The sequence below is a fragment of the Plecotus auritus genome (assembly GCF_963455305.1).
Source record: "Plecotus auritus genome assembly, chromosome: 10".
NCBI classification, from domain to species: Eukaryota; Metazoa; Chordata; class Mammalia; order Chiroptera; family Vespertilionidae; genus Plecotus; species Plecotus auritus.
Window position 1 is genome coordinate 23,703,710 of NC_137785.1, and position 19,609 is coordinate 23,723,318.

At 54.8% G+C, this 19,609-nt stretch overlaps 1 protein-coding gene across 1 annotated transcript; it reads right to left on the reverse strand.

Annotated features, from left to right (window-relative positions):
- Positions 1-215: 215 nt before the first annotated feature.
- MEAK7 (MTOR associated protein, eak-7 homolog) lies at positions 216-19,247 on the reverse strand. The gene is made up of 8 exons (XM_080645368.1): positions 19,116-19,247; positions 11,370-11,544; positions 9,458-9,688; positions 8,982-9,126; positions 8,301-8,726; positions 3,922-4,040; positions 2,230-2,409; positions 216-1,743 (listed from the first exon to the last, which is right to left on the reverse strand). Exons 2-8 carry the CDS (start codon positions 11,517-11,519, stop codon positions 1,630-1,632), a joined length of 1,365 nt encoding a protein of 454 aa, XP_080501494.1. The 5' UTR covers positions 11,520-11,544; positions 19,116-19,247; the 3' UTR covers positions 216-1,629.
- Between the last annotated feature and the right edge of the window lie 362 nt (positions 19,248-19,609).

Consider the following 19,609-nt stretch of genomic DNA (forward strand, 5'->3'; position numbering starts at 1 on the left):
TTTATTGATTTTTTACAGAGAGGAAGGGAGAGGGAGAGAGAGTTAGAAGCATCCAAGAGAGAGAAACATCGATCAGCTGCCCCCGGCACACCCCCCACTGGGGGGTGGGGGGGGTGTGTGTGTGTGCCCGCAACCAAGGTACATGCCCTTGACCGGAATCGAACCCGCGACCCTTTAGTCTGCAGGCCGATGCTCTATCCACTGAACCAAACCGGTTAGGGCACCAATGGATCTTTTATTAATGAGGTATTTAATTGCATTTTATAAAAATAAAGAGAAAAAAAAACATTCCACAACTAACTGAAGATTTGAGACCTAATTCTTCAGATTTATGGTGAGGATATCTGAGGGTCCCAGTGTCCTGCAATTGCTAATCCATCTGTGAGGAAGTCACATAATGTACCAGGGAAACTGTTATAAACTGGCTTTTTATAAGGAAAATTAATCGTGACTACATCTGTGCGTGTCACGCCGCTGCCCCTCTGCACACCGTCCGAGCGTGTGCTTTTCTTTGGAAGGCTAATTTGCAGGGCTTTCTGCTCAGTCAAGGGCACTGCTAAGTGCAAAGCTTGATGAGCCTCCTGGTAAAAAATAAAGAACCTACAAAAGGCAAACAGCTCCGTTTGCTATGGCTTGTAATCAGAGCAAATTCTGTTCTAAAAGGTCAAAGATCAGAGCAGAAGACACAAGGATGCAGTGACGTGTCTGAGAGAGGCACCCACAGCTCCATGAAGGAGGGGATTTGCACAGTGTGTTTATAGATTTTTCAGGCCTGGGAGATGGCAGCTCTGCTCGGAAGCCCAGCCCACCTTAGCTCAGCGGTCCTTAGCATTTCAGGGTCACTGGGGTTTGTTTGAAGGGAGCCAGCCCTCCCCTGTGGGAGCAGCACTGGGCAGGGAGGTGATACTGACAGGTGCGTGTCAGGAGGCCCGCAACCCAGGCCAGTGCTGCCAAGGTGCCGCTAATTTATAAAACAGGCCGTAGCAGGGCCTCCAAATGCCCCCACATTGGATTAGTAACAGAACTTCTCTGTCGCGCTAATTTTCCACTTGTTCATGGCACAGACTCATTTGAAAACAGCTGAGAAGGCAGACGTGGACCCTCACAGACACCCACTGAAGACCCAGGCTGCTGCTATCTCCGAAATCGTCGGCCATTTCCCCCCATTAATACATAAAAAAGCATCACGATTCCCATCCAAATGCCTGTCCTTTACCCGTCGAAACGGAACGTCAAGGCACTTTAACTGCGACAGACACGTGGTCAGAGGCCAAGTGACCCCTGCAGCGGGCCAAATCCCCTACACACAGACCCCACATGCCCATCAAATGCTGATTCCAACAGAGGTCTCAAGTGTCTCAGTGTCTCTGCACTTCAGTGAGACAAAATTTACCAAGTGCAGGACTTAAGTTGCTCATTTGACACTCGGGATTTCTGGGAGACACACCCACTAATCAATGTATGGCATCGGAGGGGTGACTGTGTTCCGAGTCAGCACATCCAGGATACGGCCAGGCAGCTCTAGGTTAAAGCTAAGCACCCACAGGATGGGGAGAAGGTCTGCAGGCTGAGCGCTCTGTCCAGGGGGTCACGCGCAGCTCCAGGACCACCCTCAGTCCAGGCTCCTCCTCACTCCTGGTCAGGGACTTGCCGGAGCCCATCGCTGTGGCGACTCCGCCCACTGATCTCCAGCAGGGCCTGGGCCTCAGGGTCCGCATCCAGAATGCTCTTGCCGCTGTTGGCCTTGGGAAAAAGGGAAATGGTGTGTTCAGTGACCAATGATGCACAGCCCAGAGCCGGAGGTGATGTTTCAAGCTTATTAGAGTGGACCGATAGCCTACTGTTGCCACAGGAAATGTGGTGGGGGCTCTGGCTCCCTCACTGTGGTCTCCCTGCCCCGGAATGCCATTGCTGGGAGGTGACAAGGGGCAGAAGGCCCAACCATGACTCATTGCAGAACCACAGAATTAGAAGGCACCCCATCCCACCTCATCTTGCAAATGGGGGCCCCTCACACGCCCAGTTCCCACCTTGGGCAGGCCTCACTTTCCCAGTGGTTCATTCTGCTAATCTCCCTCCCTCAATGGACCCCGACAGGACTGCTGTGCCCCCAATGGCATCCCTCTGGCCAGCAAATTCGGGAAACAAATGTGGAATAAACTGTCTCTAGATGCTTCCATCTAGCAAAAGGAGTGAAGCTGAGAAAGTGGAGAAACGCCCCATGCTCACCAGCTTGGAGCAGGAGGCGTCTCCAACCGCCCACACCTCCATCTTCTCAAACCGGAAGTCCTCCTGGGCTGACAGCTGAGGGCTGTTGTACGTGGTACACGTGGGCTTGGCCTTGCTGTGTCCTTTCCCGAAGTCGACGTCGATCCACAGCCCAAAGTAATTATGCTGCCCTCCCATGCCCTGCGAAGGGAAGGCCGTCAGCATCTCCCCAGCCTCCATGTCGGACTCCGAGCCCACATCAGCCTCAGCCACCAGGCCGAGACGCGGGATGAGAAGTGAAATATACAGACTGGTGCCATTTACATACCCCAGCACAAGTTACTGGACTAATCACTGAGGTGTCTGGACTCCCCCACATGGCTTTCTCTTGGGGCTACACTGGCTGACAGAGAGGACAGAAACACACCGTCAGGACCCAGAGAACTTCGTGGGAAACCTGCAGCAGGGACACTCGTCCCCCACAGACCAGGGCACTGAGCTGAGGGTGTAAGTCCCTCACTCCGTGTGTCACCTACAAGGTGGGAAACCAGGAAGCAGGCCCGGGGGTGACAGAGGCCCGGGGGGTGACGTAGAGCTGTTCTGCCACTGCCTCCCACACTGCCGCCTCTAAGCTCGTGGCGTTGAGAACGGAACTGCTGCCCCCCTCCCTGATCACGTGTCTGGGTGCCACCTCCACCACCTCTTCTCGAGGCCCTGGTGGCCTGGAACTACTTTTGAGCAAAAAACCAAAGCAAGAAAATGCAGTCGATTCTCAGCAGCTTGTCTCCCTTGAACTGATGATTGGCGATTCCTGGGGACCTACTGGGTGCTGCTCCTGAGACCAAAGCCTTTGCCCTTGTGGTCACCACACTGTCCTTTCTGGGAGGTGTCGGGGTCTTCAGGTGGCCCTGGGCAGGTATGCAGCAAGCCTGGGAAAGACCATGGGGGCGCTCTCCATCCTGATGGGGGACCAGCCTTCCTGGACCCTGGCTTTGCAAGCACAGGGTGGAGTTTCCCCAAAGCAGCTTTTTGTTAAGCAGAGAAAAAAAAATTGGCAGGAGTGCTAGTAAGAGGCACATTTCTCACCCACACTTAGCTGGCCCGCAGGTGCTGGGCTGCTGTGTGTGCATGGCCGCCTGTCCCCTCACCCCCCTGGCCCGCAGGTGCTGGGCTGCTGTGTGTGCATGGGCGCCTGCCCCCTCACCCACACTTGCCTTCACCCTCACTCACCTCTTCCAGTAGCTGAGTGTCCAGGCTGGAGCACAGAGCAGACAGGAGTACGGCCACCCCACACACCACTTTGTGAGTCACAGATGACAATTCCCCATGGCTCCAGGGAGTCCAGCCCTGGCTGTGCCCCCTCCCCCAGCTCATCTCCCAGGCACGTGGCAGGGCAGCAAGGCCAGTGACAGGTCTGACACCGACACCATGTCCAGCCATGAAGGCCACGGACCATCTGATTACCAGGAAAACTGGCCAAATCCACCATCGCACACAAGCCACCAAAACACCCCACCCGAGGCTCCAGGTGAAATTCTGTTAGACCAGGTAAATTCCGTCCTCCCTGTCACTCATTGCGGCCCTGGCACCGGGCAGAAGGAGCGGAACAGGGCACGTGGTGTAAGTGAATGCATACAGTTCCCAGGTTATCAGGACTGACTCCACCGGGATGGACACTCAGGTGGGACGTCCCAGCCCTTCCCCAGTCCTCACCAGTCCGTTTGGGATGGTCTGCTGCCCGTGGTTCAGGTACATGTAGTGGTTGTTGTAGCCCGTGCAGGTGTGCACGGCCATGCTGGGGGAGATGGAGAACAGGAAGCATCTGTTGTCCCCTGAAAGTGACCGGAGCACACATAAGCAGGATCACTGATCTGCCGGCACGGAGAGCAGCAGGGGTTGCAAACAAGCCACCGCTCAGAGGCAAAGCAGCAAGGCCATCACATGGGTCTTCACATGTGCCCTGAGCTCACACACACCCGGGGCTCAGCCCTCATGCAGGCCCCACCGAAGACAGGGAAGCAGTCATGGGGACTCTGCCCGTTGCGCATCAGAAGAATGCGACCAAGTCAAAAGGGGCGGGTGTCCTTTAACCTCGGAGCAAGGAGCCTGGCGGTCACTCCAGGTCCTGACTCGGTGTGGGCACAGCCTTCTCCAGTCGGCACTGGACGTTGTGGAAGGCTGTCCCAGCCTAAAAGAGCGCATTACTCGGTGGGGAGAGGACACCTGCAGACACCCCGCTGCCCCGCAGGAAGGATGGGGCAGGCAGGGAAAGGTGACCAGCTACCTTCGTCCCAGGGCAGGGCAGGGCATGCTGCCTCTGAGCGCAGGTACCAGTCAAAACTGTGGGCATGAACACATCCTGAGTCTCAGAGCCCTCCCTTTCTTGATGCATTCATTCCAGAAGCACATTCAGCACATCCAGGGGAGGGGTGGAGGCCCACCTTACCCCCGGAAGCCCAAGCTCAGGGGCAGCCAAACCAGAGATGCCCCCACAGTTGTGTGAACTTGGCCCAAAGGCCTGCCCCTCCACAGTGACAGTGTGAAGGGCACCTGGTGTCAAAACTAGCCGTACAAGCCCACACAAGAGGCAGTTCCTGGCACTCGGGGGTCAGGCAGTTCATGAGACAGAAGGAAGGTCCCGGGAAGTTAACGGAGCACAGAAGTGGAGGGCAGACATGAAGGGGGCTCCGAGCCCAGGGGCCTCAAGAAGCAGGAAGGGCCGAGGTGGGCAAGCGATGCTCAAGCCTCAATCCAGATAGATCCACGGGGTGCAGTCAGGATGGTCAGGGAGTTTCTGGAGGCCGAGCTTCGGGAAGGACATCCGGAGATGGAGACAGCTGCGGGGAGGGCCACTCCCTGGAGGAGTCCCCCAACCCCCCGCCCAGGGACAAGACGTGTGGGGAAAAGCAGGGGCCCTTTCCTGTCTGAAGGGTGTGTGAGCGCTGGGGAGGGCAGCAAGGGAGATGCGCCTGGAGCAGTCACAGGAGCCAGATGACAGTGGACCTGACTCTAAGCAAAGACTGGAGTCCACGGGCTTGGGTGGTCCCAGCAGGTGGGGGCAGTTTTGGAAGCAATGAGCTACCTGGTCCCTCCCTGCTGCCCCCATGCTGGTCACAGCATCACTTTGCTTTGCAATCCCAGGACTATCTTTCAGCCAACATGTACTCAGTCTGATGCTGCTAAGCAAAGCGATGGGGCCACAAAGCAGAGGCCCCTCGGCTGCAATGCACCCCACTTTAGTCCATCGGGGGCTGCCCTTGGCAGGGAGGCCCCGTGGGAGGATTCCTCCTAGAACGTGGCGGTAAGGACCCAGGGAGGCAGTAATACCTGCAAAAAACCACACCGACAGAGACGCTCCCACCTAACTCTCACAATGACGACACTTGACAACCACCCACGTGACAACACAGTTTGTAAGCCGCTTTCCCACCGCGCCACTTCCCACACTTCTGGGGGACCGAGGCCCAGAGAAATCGAGCACCCTGCCCGGGACCAGGGCCGGACTCGAGGCTCTGTGCCCAGTCCAAATCCACGGGCCTTTCAACTGCACCACAGGAGACAGAGCAGACGTGAAGCGACCCCGTGGCTGTCACTTCAAGTCCCAAACATCAGAAGGGATGGCTTCCAAGACGAACGGACAAGAGCGCTCTCTCTCAGTTTGACGGGACTCTGGAGCAAGGATGCCCTCTGCTGGAATTCCATCCTCATATTTCCGAACGGAATGAACTCCAGTTGGAGAACTTGGTAACTGCATTCTCCGCTGTTCTTCAGGAAGATTAATTCTGCTTGTTAGTAAAACATTAGACCCAGCAGCACTAACCTGGCGTTAATATGAAAGGAGCTGGAAGAAGTGAACGTTTTATTTCTAATGGTTCTCAAGGTGTGTTTGTTCCATATCCTGAAGCACAGCCTCCACCCACAGGACAGAGCAACTCGTCATTCCCCAAAGCCTGGAGACGGGGAGAGAGAGGGGGTGCCACTGCCCGTGACACTGACGGGGAAAGGTGGCTGTGCAGAACGGGGCCGCCGCCGGCCTGAGACTGCGGTCCCAGAGGGCTCCCAAGGCTGGCCCTGGGCTGACGTCTGGGAGCGTGGATTTCGGGGGAGTCCCCCCGCTCCCAGAACTGATCAGAGCGGCTCCCTGTGCCTGAACTGCTTGCACACACAGTGATTGGTGCTGACCCCCTGCTTTCCTCCTGGGAGTCTGGGACTTTGCTTCATGCCCGGCAGAGGGTGCCCACATGGCCGGCCCCCAACATAACCCTGGGCGCTGAGCCCCAACTAAACTTCGGTGGTGGACAGCACTTCGCACGTGCTGTCACGGCCCGTTGCTAGGGGAGTTCAGCATGTCCTGGGGGGCTCCACTGGGAGGGGACGCTGGGAGCTGGTGCCTGGTTGCCCCAGACTTCACCCCAGCCTGTTCCCTGTGCTGATCTTGATCTGCGTCCTCTCTCAGTGATAAACCATGGCCGTGAGCACAGCTCTCCACTGAATCCATGGGCGCTGCCAGTGGAACTCTGTGTGGGGGTGGTCTTGGGGGTCCCGGACAGTGGGGAAGAGCTGGGAGCAGCTCCTGGACTGAAGATCCATAACATTCTAATCCCGAGGGAAAATAAAATCCTAGAAATAACGGGATCTCGGGGATAGAGGTACCCAACCTTCATCTCATGGTTCCTTCCACCCCATCCCAGGCACAGGGAGGCCCGCCTCTGCAGCTGACGCGGCTCCCCCGACACTCCCCTCCCTCCCCCCCCCCCCCCCCACCGGCAGGAGCTCTGCCTGGCGGGGAAACAGGAACAATCCCAGAGGCTTGCAGCACGCCTGAGGACCGCAGGGAGCACACGGCCCTGTGTGGCTGGGAAGGGGTCCTGGAGGAGGGACCCTGGCTGAGTCCCAAACAGGTGGAAGAGGGAGAAAGCAGCATGTACCATGTCCCGAGATGAGAGGGAGCGCGGCCTGTTCTGGAAACCGCAGGAAGTTCAGTGGGACTGAGCACGGATCGCAAGGGGCAGGAGTGGGTCGGGAGAGTGGAGGTAAAAGGCGCACCCCCCGAGGGCAGTGGGGTCTGCTAGTTTCCAGGAGAAGAGCTGGGACATGGCAAATGGCTTGGAGGGCGAGACTAAAAGCAGAGGGCCCATGAGAAGGCAGCTGCACACGCTGCTGAGAGTGAGACCAAGAGGAAGAGAAGAGGCAGGAGGGACGCAGCAGAATGGAGGGAAACGGATGACCGTCTGGTTCGGATGCGCAGCCTCTCCGTCTCCCACATCTCAGTATTTGGAACCACCTTCCACTCACACAGCTAGGGAGGGTGTTAACCTTGCCCCTCACGGGGAGGGACCCTGCCCAGAATTCGCTTAGCCCATGGGAGTGAGAGCGGGAATGGACCTGCGCTCAGCGCCACGAGGAAAAGCCCTCCGCTGGCCCCGAGGAACCCAGCTGAGAACACAGACTCGGGCAGACGGGCCACGCTCCAGGGCACACACAGCGACACCAAACCCTAGGAAGGCAGTTTCACCCCTGAGCATGCCCAAGCAGATTAGCATCTTCAAAATGACCCTTCAGAAATGTTTATCAGAGCACTTTTCTTTGAGGAAGGGGGAGAATTCTCTAGAGCCATTTAGATCTCCCTACATTTGAGATCCCACAAGATCTTCCCAACTCCAGCAAAATCCCAAAACCAAAAACCCATGGCGGCGGCGGCGGCGGCGGCGCAGCAGACACAGGGGTTCCAGGGAAGGAAGACAGTCCCATCTGAAAGAGCTGGCATCTCCCGGGCCCTTATGAGGGCCTCTCCCACGACCTGGACCTGGCACCGTTTAAAAAACCTAAAATCCAAGTGAGGATACGTGGCCTCCCTGCTGTCGGGACCAAAAAGGAAACCCGTGCATCGTTTACCCACCATAAAGCAACAGCATGTTTCCCTCTCCTCCCAGACCAGCTAGGCGAACACCTGGAGGAGCAGCTGGAAGAAACGCTCACCCTTTTAACACCCACACCCTTTGCCGGTGCTCGGGGTCTCCAGGCCGCAGCCGTCTGACCAGGACTCCTGACGCGCACCCTGCTACCACTGGGTTTCGGTGGCCACGTCTTACCTTGAAACTGAGGCTTGATTTCCCAGGAGCAGGAGGCAAACCCACCGAACACGTGGCCATCATGGTCCTCGAGGAGCAGCAGGCAGGGCCCCCGATGTGGAACGCGCCCACAGAGCTGGGCGAAGCTGTGCCCGTGGAGCTCGGACGAGAAGAGCAGGTGCCAGCGGTGCTGCTGCTCCCTGGGCAGGTGGGAGTTGATGTAGATGACCGACAGGAGGTCCAGGACACTCTCAAACTCCTGCCCCTGGTCAACCTGCCGCTCGGGGAGCAGCGTGGCCAGATCCAGGGACCAGGGCAGGCAAAAGCCCCTGTGGATGACCACGCTCAGGAACGTGGCCACCAGGTGGGCCCTGAACACCCAGTCCTCGATCACAGCGGGGTCACAGTCACAGTCCAGCTGCTCAGGCCCCCGCAGCTTCTTGCCATCTAGGGAAGGGGAAACAGTATTAATGGGCGATCACATGTCCTTATATCTCCTCACCTCAACCTGCACAATAAGGATGATAAGGAAATACTATGAACAGTCATATACCAACCAATTAGACAATCTACAGTCTTCCCAAGGTGGAAGACTCACCCTTTCTGATTCCAAAACGTGACTGCAAGCCTACAGTATCAAGACAGATGGCACCACTCTACGCCACTGAGGCCTCAGCGTGTGGGCACGCGCAGGGCACTTGCCTGCAAGCTTCACCTCGGAGAGCAGCTGAGCAGCCAGAGCCTGCACCCTGGGTGGGGGGCCGGGAACTCTCTTCTGCGTCCAGCCTCTCAACTCCTGCCTGTGGCTCAGCACGTGCACCAGAGAGCCAACGAGATCCTCTGTGAACTTGAAGGTTATAATTTCACCATTAATGACATTTCTACCAGGACCGGTGACCTACGTCCTATCAGCAAGGGGAAGGGGTTTTATCTTTCTAATGCCAACTGCAATGGCCACAACGTGGGAAAAGATCATGTAGGTAGTTATTCACTTTCCTAATGATCCCCTCAGCTGGTCTGGTTTTGCCAAGGCCTTTGTCCACCAGCTATGTGACCTAGGCTTCCCCAAAGGTGGACATCTCTCTAATGCTTCCACCAGCGGCTTGATCACCCCGAGTCCCCCACTTACGGACATGGAGACCACGCGGGTGGCTGCACTCTCCTTGGGGCCTCCCTACCTTTTGGACTTCGCGTGCTTTCACAGGACCATCTGTGGCAGAAATCATCTTCAGGATCATGAAACTCTTCTCCCTGGAACTCCCTTTCAGCAGGTGGGACATCGACACTGTGAACTGCTCCTGGGAGACGCTCTCGCTGGGCCCCTTCGCCGGTCTCATCAGGTCAACCCTCCGCATGCCATCATACAGTCTGGCGATCATCTCGGGGGGAAGCGCTTCCCCGATGTGGCTCTGTGAAGGACAAAGAGGAGAAAGGGCTAGACAGGGTCCAAGTTAAACATGGTAACGAGGGGACCACGACCAACCACTGCCATGCCATGATGCTTCTACCAGCATGTAGCCTTCCCTGATCCTCACACGCACCATCTCTCCCGCACCAAAGGGCCTCACATCACCAAGGACCCACATGCATAACGTGCCCTCGCTTGTGGCTCGTCATGGCCCTCAGATTCTTCCACAATCTGTTCCCCTCTCTCCAAACTTTCCAGTCTCCCCATGGCTGGCCGTGTCATTCCTATGTCTGGCCATCATCTGCTCTTCACTCTGCTTACAACATCTCCTTCCTCCTACACGGATAGCTGCCATTTGCACGTCTGAATTTATTAACATATGGTGCATATGTCTATTTGTAGCTAATTTGGTCTCCTCTATCTTAGGGACTTCCAAACATAGTAGCTGGCTTTCATTTCTTATCTAAGTTCTGTGTTCTTAACATGCATTTTAAATTAATTTTTATTTCAATTTAAAATCTAGTTCTTAATTAATGTCTTGCCAATAACATTCTGTAAATATTGCTTTCCTTTTGACAGACATCAGGTCAGATTTAGTCCAGAGATTCAAAATAAATGGTGAGAGAAAGCACATCACGAACTTCCATCCTGGTGGGACCTGAACACGGGTCCTTCTGTAACCATTCTACCTACACTGTTTGTGACAGCAGCGATGCTCTGCAATTCCTGTAAAGCCGGTTCCCACCCTGACTCTCAAAAGGAGTATTATCTACTTCTGTCAGTGTTTCTGGATTTCTACTGGAAAAGCAATCTCTAATTTCTTCTCAAAGGAAACTATATAGTCAGTCACCAAGGCTTTCCGATCAACTTGAACCATATTTATCTCAACAAACACTTATGATGTTGCCACCCACTCTGCCGTCCAGTCTAGTCTGGGTCTCTCTGCTCCAGCAAAGTGGGGGACCAGGCAGATGGGGGTGATTTTGGTCCAGTGGAGACACTTGTGCACACACGTATGCACACACAGATGCACACACATACACCACACGGCTGTGACCCACATAACCTCCCTGGCCAGTTTGCTGGGGGATCCCCGATGCCCATCAGCCCCCATTCTGCATGCTCTAGAAGAGGCTGCCAGAGCGCCTCACACAGGGCCTTCCCTCCCACGGCCCAGGCACATGAGCCCATGTCATCTTTGCCGGTGTCTTCCCTCAGTCTGAGCACTCAGACAGGCAGTTAAAGCCCCCCAGGGAACAAGGCAAAAAGGTGGGGAAACAGGCATTTTAACTCCCGATGAACCTTGACTTTGAAACATCATTATTTTTTAGGCGTACCATAAAATTCCTAGGACTTCACACACTTAACAAAGCCTAAGGGCAAAAAGAACATCAAACACTTAACAAATCCTAAAGGCAAAAGGAACACTTTGCAGTTATTGGACCTATGAACCCAATAGGTCCAGAGATGGGAAGCGGGGCTGGCCCCTTTGTTCAGTCTCATTAGAAATGTGAGAGGGATGCAGAGCAGAGTAGCTGTGACATATGTACTATCTGAGCCTTGACAGAAAAGGAACTTTTTAAAGTTCAGTCTTACAAAAACAGAGCCGATTCTGGCTCGGGGGCCATAGTTTGCAGACTCCCGCTCTGGACTAAGCCTTAACTGATGACTGTGACTCTTGCCTTGAGCGCCTTCAGAGAAAAGGATCTAGGCGAGGCTGAGCTGCTTTTCTCCGATGACAGGGCATCAAACAATCGATCCACCTCCGCCTGCTCCTCAGGAAGAAACTGCGAACAAACACTCTGCTCCGAGCGGCTTCCGCTGTTCCCCATCTTGCCTTATTGCTGGCAGGATTCTCTGCAGAAGAAGGTACTAAGTTAGAGAGAAAAATCAAAATGCCATAACCATAGAAAATAAACGTTGCTAAGTATACGATCAAATTAATAAACGTCGACTTAGCTGTAAAATGCGGCTAAAACGCATCAGAGCCAGGTCATGTTGCTTCGATGTGGTGGAACTTGATAGTCAATATAAATAAGTATGAAAACCCAATCCAGATTCCTATGATCTCTGGAAACATGCCCATAATTGCCAGTTTAGATTTCTCTATTTGAAAACACAGTTCTCAAGTTAATGCAACTAAAAAGTAGGGGGAAAAAACTAGTATTTTAATTTAAATATTCTTTTTTTTTTTAATCTGAGTTTAAAACTGTAAAAACCTGTTGTCTGAATGATCACATGTATTCAAATACAATCAGCACCTTGAAACTATCATGGGCAAAGGGAACAGGCTATGTGACAAGTTCTCCTCTGTGATCGTGGCTCTGCCTCGCACTAGCTGTGTAGCCTTGGGCAAACTACTGAAACTCTGTGGCTCGGTGGTTAAAGCATCAGTCTGCCCATCAAGGGTTGCAGGTTCGATTTCCAGTCAAGGGCACATACCTGGACTGCAGGTTCAGTCCCCACCCCCGCCATCGGGGTGCGTGCAAGAGGCAACTAATCAATGTGTCTCCTCACATTGGTGTTCCCCTCTCTTTCTCCCCTCCCCCCTCTCTCCCTCCCACTCTTTTTCCCACTCTTTTTAAAAATCTAAAGATCAATGGGTGGGAGGGATTTTCTCGGGTGAGGATTAACAAAAATAATCCTAATATATATAAACAGCTAGGTGGAGTCAGGAACGAACGGGCGACCGGTCACCATGAAGTGCATGGAGCACCTCTCGGTCCCCCCTCTCCCCCAGCCCCTGAGCCGCTCATCATGAGGGGGAGCAGGACTGGGGACTGTTGAGCAGGTGGGTGGCCGTGAGCTTAGCGGAGCAGTCACCCAGGTGGCAGCAAGTTTCGGGAAGCGCTAGCAGGGTGGGGGAGTTTCGTGGAGCAGTGGCGGGGCGGGGGGGGGGGGGGAGTTTCGAAGGGCATCCAACAGCGAGCTTCGCTCCGCAGAGCTGTCGAGGGGCGGGGGGAGCCTCGCAGAGCAGTCAAAGGGCCACAAGCATCATGGAGCACCCTGGGGCGGGGAGCTTCACGTAGTGTCACAGGACGGCAGAGGCCATGCAACGGAGGCCAGGCTAGGCCTAGGGACCCCGACCGTGCACGAATTTGTGTGCGCTGGGCCTCTAGTAATAAATCACAGCCGTACCTCAGAGATCATTGTGATAATTAAATTCTCCAGCCAATGAGCTCAGGAGTTTGCACAGACTGGTACCCAAAAGCAGGTGACCTTTGTTCATTATCATAGACCTCGTTACAGATTCATGGATTCAAAGAGAAAAGCACAGTCAGATGAAAAAAATCTCTTAAGGGGCAAGTGCTGTGACTTCTTAATTCTTATCCTAAACTTAATCTGGAAACTTGCTTTGGTGAAATTGCTGGAGAGACAAGCACTCCATAAACTGCAAGGGTCAACCATCTCCACCAGGACAGCGAGGGAGAGGCAGCTATCTCAGAGGGCGAGGAGTGTGTGTAATAGGCCCCTCAGGTCCCGGCTGTTCGAAACCTCAAGGGGAAATGGAGGACAGTTGGGATCTTTTCTTTCTTTTTATTGAGGCGAGACTCGCTTAACATAAAACTCACCCTTTTAAGGATACAGCTCAGGGCATTTAGTTCATTCCCAATGGTGTACCCCACCACCTCTATATGGTTCCAAAGCATTCCCATGGTGCCCCAAGGAAACCTTGTAACCATTACTAGTCACTCCCCATTCCTCCTCCCCCAAACCCAGGCAGCCATTAACTGCTCACCTCTCTACGGGACCTGCCTACACTGGACTTCTCATGTAAATGGGACCACACATATGTCCTTTTGTGACTGGCTTCTTTCACTCAACAGAATGTTTTCGAGGCTCATCCTGTTACAGTGTGTGTCAGCACTTCCTTCCTTTTCATGGCTGAGTAATACTCCAGTGTGTGGAGATATCATGTTTGGTTTATCCACTCATCTGTTGATGGACATTTGGGCTGTTTCCTCCTTTTGGGTATTGTACACGCATGTTCACAGCAGCAATATTCACAAGTACTTGTTTGAGTCCCTGCTTTCAAGTTTTGGGGGTACAGACTTCGGAGTGGACTTGATGGGTCCTGTGGTAATCTGATGTTTCACTTTTGAAGAACCACCAAACTGTTTTCCATTTTCCGTTCCCAGCAGCAAAGCGCAAGTGTTCTGATTTCCCTGTATCCTCTCCAACTTTCTTGCTATTTTTTCCATCATTTTTTTTTATCACTGCCAACCTGGCAGGGGGCGCCATGGGCCCGAACAGGAAGGCTCCAGCAGAGGCACCGAGAGGGACTATAGAGCACTTGCAAACGCAGGCTGCAAATGAGGCCTTAGCAACCAGTGTAGGGCTGTCACTCACGGGCCATCTGATCTAAATACTTCCACTCCTCAAGTTTCCCAGCAGCATGAGAGCCAAGAAGGAAACCGGGGCCCTGGCTCAAGGCCAGCCTGCATGCGGCTTTACTATCTCTAACCACAGGGGGGCAGCACCAGCTGGCCCCTAGTCCCCTCCAGGGGCACAATTCAAGCAGCCAAAACTGGCCCATCCTCTTCAGTCAGTTATTCTAAGAGCCCCAAGAAACAACCTGATCATTTCAGACTGGATTAGGAGATGAGCCATCATCATGGTCTTTAAATACCACTGATGCCAGCGGAGAGTGGGAAAGAGTGCGAAGCAAAGGCAGAATCAGAAACACCTCTGATTCTGAGGTTAATTTCCTACTTCCTACATGCTGTGCGCTTCAGGAAAGATTCTAAGGCGAGGCCCGGGAGAAACCACAATGGAAAGTATGTCACTGCCCCCCCTAAAGATGAGCAAGAAGCTGCATGTCCAAGTTGCTGCAGGGAGGAAGTGTGGGGGGTCTTGGGAAGAGCATGTGAGGGGGCTTGGGATGGCATTGGGGCTGCCTTCTTGGAAGGTTCAGAGAAGGCAGGGTTCAGTCTGGACTGGGTGCAGATCAGTGACTGGGTGTCTTCATTTATTACAAAGATGCAGGAAGAACAGAAAGGGGCTACAATTAGCATTAGGAAGGATGCCGTACTGCTCGAGTTTACCAGGAGAGGGGTAGGGGGTTCATCTGGGGAGCATGCCCTGTGATCTTATCTTTGTCTGTACAGCCTGGTCCTGCTTTTGCTCTGTTCTGTCACAGCTTTACATATATCGCTGGTAAATCATGACAGTCAAAAGGATTTTTAGATTCATATTCCCCACCACACACACACACACACACACACACACACACACACACCACAACCAAGTAATTCAAGTCACTCAAAATCTGTGTCAATTTATTAGGCCACCAGAAGTTTTGTCACATGACTCTCCCTGCATCCTATCTTGTTATTCTGCGGAAATCCTGAAAATGGTAAACGTACAAAAATGCACCCCAGTGAATTCATCTCATACTCAGATGGATGGGGTCTTCATAGCAAAGAGCTCACTTTTTCCTTCCTCTAGAAAACTTTACGGCTTTGACATGAGAAAGCCACGCCTCACCTAAACGCTGGAAGAGATGAAGAGCTTCCTGACACCTGGGAGGGCAAGGCTTTTGAGACGTTAGCACAGCTTCATATCAAAGCTGGACTCTCCAGGCTGCGCGCCCACCCAGGCAGGCTCCCACGGCCAGCCTCACAGATGTGTGAGGTCCACGCGGGCACCAGGTCCTTCCTGACCCTTGCCTGGCTCGGCGGGCCCTCCCTGTCCATCTTGCACACCTCACCATCGCACTCAGCCTTTGGGTTCCGAGACACCCGGCATCTGTGACTTTCCTAGAACTGACTGTTGCCTTAACTGAAATGGAGACAGGTCATGCTTGCTCATTCTGCTTGCCCCACACTGCCCCCCACCTCCAGCACTCAGGTTCATGCCTAATTGGTTGGCTAGAATTTGAGTCACAAAAGAGACTCTGCCCCACAGCCACCTGCCCAGCACCTAAGCCAACCAGGCGCATGCAGGCATGGGGATGTCATTCCTTGCTGGTCTCAGGTAGACCAGCCCATTCTCCCCCCTCCTTGTGGGCTCCCAGGTGTAAACCCCAAAAACTGACCTGGCCGAGGTCCTGAGAAGGGCCAAGCACCCCATGTTCAGCTCCTATGGGACTCGCTCCCAGGGGCCCACAGAACTCAGGAGCCCCCTGGATCGGTGCTCTCTCTACTATTCACAACTGGATGGCTCCAGGGTACCTCATCTCTGTACCCCACGGCCCATCAGGCCTAGACCACGGCAGGGACTCAGCACATACAAGGAAGTGATTCATCCCAGCCTGAAGAACAACAAAAGCCCAGAAGCCACCAGGGAGAACGCACAGCAAGGCCAGGATCTCGAGATGACACCACCTCCAGCTTCTAAAGACATCGAAGTGCCACACCTCAGGTTCCCGGAATCCTGAGCAAGCTCCCTCCCTGCTCAAAACCAAGGATTTGCTCTACTAGGGGACACCAGCCTCAGTAAGGGGTTTCTCATCCTCTGCCCTACTGACTGGGGTGAAAAGGCCACCCACTTTTAAATGCCACTCCTCGGAAGTTTGTAGTGTACCCAGGGGTTGTGCCACTAAGGGGCCACAGGTCCCGCCTCCTGCAGGACACTTCCTGACGTCAGCAAATGCATCTATTCCTTCAATAAACAACTCAGCTTCCCCCCCCCACCCCCCACCCCCCACCCCGGGCTGGGCTGTCAGAGAGAGCAGGTGATGGAGAGAAGCCTCAGGCAGGCCTGGGCCTGCAGGAACTCCCGTTTAACAGGGAGAGGCAGACAAGTGCTGCAGGGTCAGTGGGGATCAGGGTGAGAACACATGCTCTGGCTAGGTCTTCAGGCACCCACAGGAGGCTCACCTGGGAAGTGGGGACAGTGAGCACAAAGGTGTGGGGTGAACCCCGAGATTAGTGAGGTGAGGCCTGGCGTGGGGAAGGTACCTGAAGGGACTACAGAGCAAGGGACTTCCGTCTGCCCCTCACTTTCAGCCCAGCCCATCCCCTCCTCTGTCCCACTGGAAATAGGTTCCTCCACTGTTTGAAAACAAATCAGGATGGAGCAGCCAGGCCAGCCTCGCCCAGCGCCCGGCCAGCCTCGCCCAGCGCCCAGCCAGCCTCGCCCAGCGCCCGGCCAGCCTCACCCAGTGCCCGGCCAGCCTTGCCCAGCACCCAAACACTGTGAGAGAGGAAAGGCTGGGCGAGCAGCCAAGGCAGGGCAATGCAGAGGAGAGGTGCAGGCCAACAGCTTGGGGGTGGGCACAGGGCAGCGCCCGTTGGAGACACAGGATAGGCCCTGAGGCAACACCAGTTTTCCTAGTAAAAAGGAGTGTGTGTGTAGCAGCCTCAAATAGGAGCTTCAGGTCTATGGGAGGAGGGGCAGCTTCTAACAACATGCCTCCCCCACCCCCACCCCGCGCCCCACCATTCCTAGCCTGCGGGCACTGGAGAAGGGACGCATCTCAAAACACCTCTTTAAAGAGCTCCTGCAAGGCCAGAGGCAGTAATGGTACAAAGTGTCCCCGGTTCATCCACCCCGGCCTCGATCGCTGTGAACATGGCAGAAATCTCTCGTCAATTTTGGGAAGGACATGAAGGCCTTCTATGCATCCTTACTTCTCCCAAAATGCAAGTTCCCAGGCTTTCTTCCAGTCCCAGTGATGGCTTTCACAGGGGGCTGTCCCAGGTGCACCTCGCCATGTGGCACCGACTCTTTCCTGGCAAGTTGTGCATACAGCCACCCTCCGCTGGCCTGCGTCTCCTGTAGCTTCCTATACCAAGTTCTCTTTCAGGAGGATGCACCACAACATTACTCCAAGATTGCTCACCCCATTAGTTCTCAGCTGGGGGTGGTTTTGTCCTCTAAGGCAGCGGTCGCCAACCTTTCGGACCTCATGGTGCACGCACCACTGGTTGGCGATCGCTGCTCCAGGGGACATTTGGCAAGTTGATTTTTGGTTGTCACAGCTGCGAAGGGGGTCACTGCTGGCATCAGGGGTACTGCTGCTAAATATCCTACAGTGCACAGGAGGCCCACCCCCACAAAAAATTCCCTGGCCCTAAATGTCAGAAGGGCAGAGGGTGAGGAATCCTGGCTTCCAAGGACGGGGGCGGGGGGGGGGGGGGGGAGCGGGGGGGGGGGCGGGGGGAGGGCCATGGGGCAGAGCGGGAGAGTCCACACGGAACTGCACTGAATCGTATCTAGAACACTCGCCCCAGAGCAGGGCCCCAGGCTCTGAAGTGATGGTGTAACAAAGATGGGCACCTCCGAGTTCAAGTTCAACACTTGTTGGTTGTATGACGGGGGCAAGTTACTAGGACTAGGCCTTTTCGAACCTTAGTAAAATAGCGGAAGTGCCACCAACACTGTAATGAGGTGAAAAGGGTTAAGCGAGGCAACATAGGGCATTAATTCTGCTTTCTGGAGCCAGAGACAGACGCAGATGAGCCCACAAGGGAAGACTGAGTTCTTGCCTTGAAACAAGAGAAACAGCCTGGAAGAAACAGACTCCCTCAGTGCAGGAGAGGGAGCAGAAGCCCTTGTCTGCTGAGTGGGCGGGGGTCCTAGGATAGCTCAGTCAACCCCTCAGAACCTCTCCAACTGGCTCCTGTTTGGGGATGCTCTCCACCCTGGCTTGTCAATCTCTAACCCCTGACCTCAAGGGGCCACGGTCCTGAGACTGGTGACCTGACCCTCAAGTACCCCCTTTCTGGGAAGAATCCAACTGCCTCATCGGGACAGAAGCACTTCAAGCCCTGCTTATGTCCCAGAACCAGCAGCCCTTCTGCAGAAGGTCAGCTTGGACCTGAGCCAGCCTTCAGGCCGCACAGAGTCCCACTGGCCGGAAGGTGAACTGTCCTGCAAAGGCTGGCTTCCGCCCTCCAGAGAGCCCCACTGACTCATCTGCAGGTGTCAGCATACGGGTGCTTTCTTTCCCTCTCCCCTCTGCCCTGAATTTAGTGATCAGACTCAACTAACCTGGGGAAAAGCTAGTAGGTTGGGATCAAAAAGCAAGAAGGAAGGCCCCCCTTCTCCTCCACTCCCCCGCCTCGTCTCCCCGCCCCACAGTCCACCTTAACTTCCCTGACTCCTCCTCCCACAGATGTTCCCCTGTCCCTCCCATGTCCATACCAGTTTTATTGCTCCCCTTTCAGACCGCTGGCCTCGGCCCTGGCGATGTCACCTGCTAGGACACTTTTATCTCCAGCAAACGAAAGGCTGAAGGTGCGAGGTGATTTTGTGCTCTGACAGACCACCCTCCATCCCTCAAAGCTGTCCCCCCATCGCCCCTAACCTTCCCCCACCTAGGGCCCGTGACAGGGAGGTGCAGGGCCCAGGCGACTCGGGGTACCTTCGCTCCCAGGACCAGGGTGATTTCCCCTGATCGCTGCCCCCGCCTCCAGGCCACAGAGCCAGCGCCTCTTTTCTCAGCTCACCTCTGCCCTCCATAATCACGGAACTAAACTCACCTTCCCAGCTTCCAAAACTGGACTCGCCTTCTGGTCCGGCTGTTCAAGGATTTTTCCCCTGGAGCGGCCTGTCCTGTTGCCAGGCGACAGCGCTGACGGGCGTCTATCTGCCGCAATGGCAGAAGTGGAGGCTGAGGGGGCGGAGTCCTATAAAGAAGTCAGCCAATGGCGATGCATGTCATGGGGAATGGGCTGGCCTTAGCGGGTAAGGGCGGGGCCACAGACTGGGCGGCGCCGGGATGTAGGTGGGACCAGCAGGGGCTGCAGGCAGGAAGTTGCGGGTGGGAGTGGAGGGAGTTATGCTAGTGCAGTTGGAGTAGGAACTGGGGAAGAGAGAAGCTGGTAACTCAGGGGAGAATCCAGGGAAGCCCACCTGGGGAGGCATCGGGTGTCTGGGCTGGAGTAGAAAATAGTAGCTGGGCTGTGGGAAAAGCAGGGGTGTGGCTGGGAAGGGGGTGTGGTTGGAAATGAGAGTGTAGATGGGAAACAGACTG

Coding starts and splice junctions, on each gene's coding strand:
- MEAK7 (XM_080645368.1), bottom strand. CDS start 11,519: ATGGGGAACAGCGGAAGCCGCTCGGAGCAGAGTGTTTGTTCGCAGTTT. Junction 9,689..11,369: donor TTTCTCTGAAGGCGCTCAAG/GCAAGAGTCACA, acceptor TGTCCTTCACAG/AGCCACATCGGGGAAGCGCT. Junction 1,744..2,229: donor ACGCCTCCTGCTCCAAGCTG/GTGAGCATGGGG, acceptor CTTTTTCCCAAG/GCCAACAGCGGCAAGAGCAT.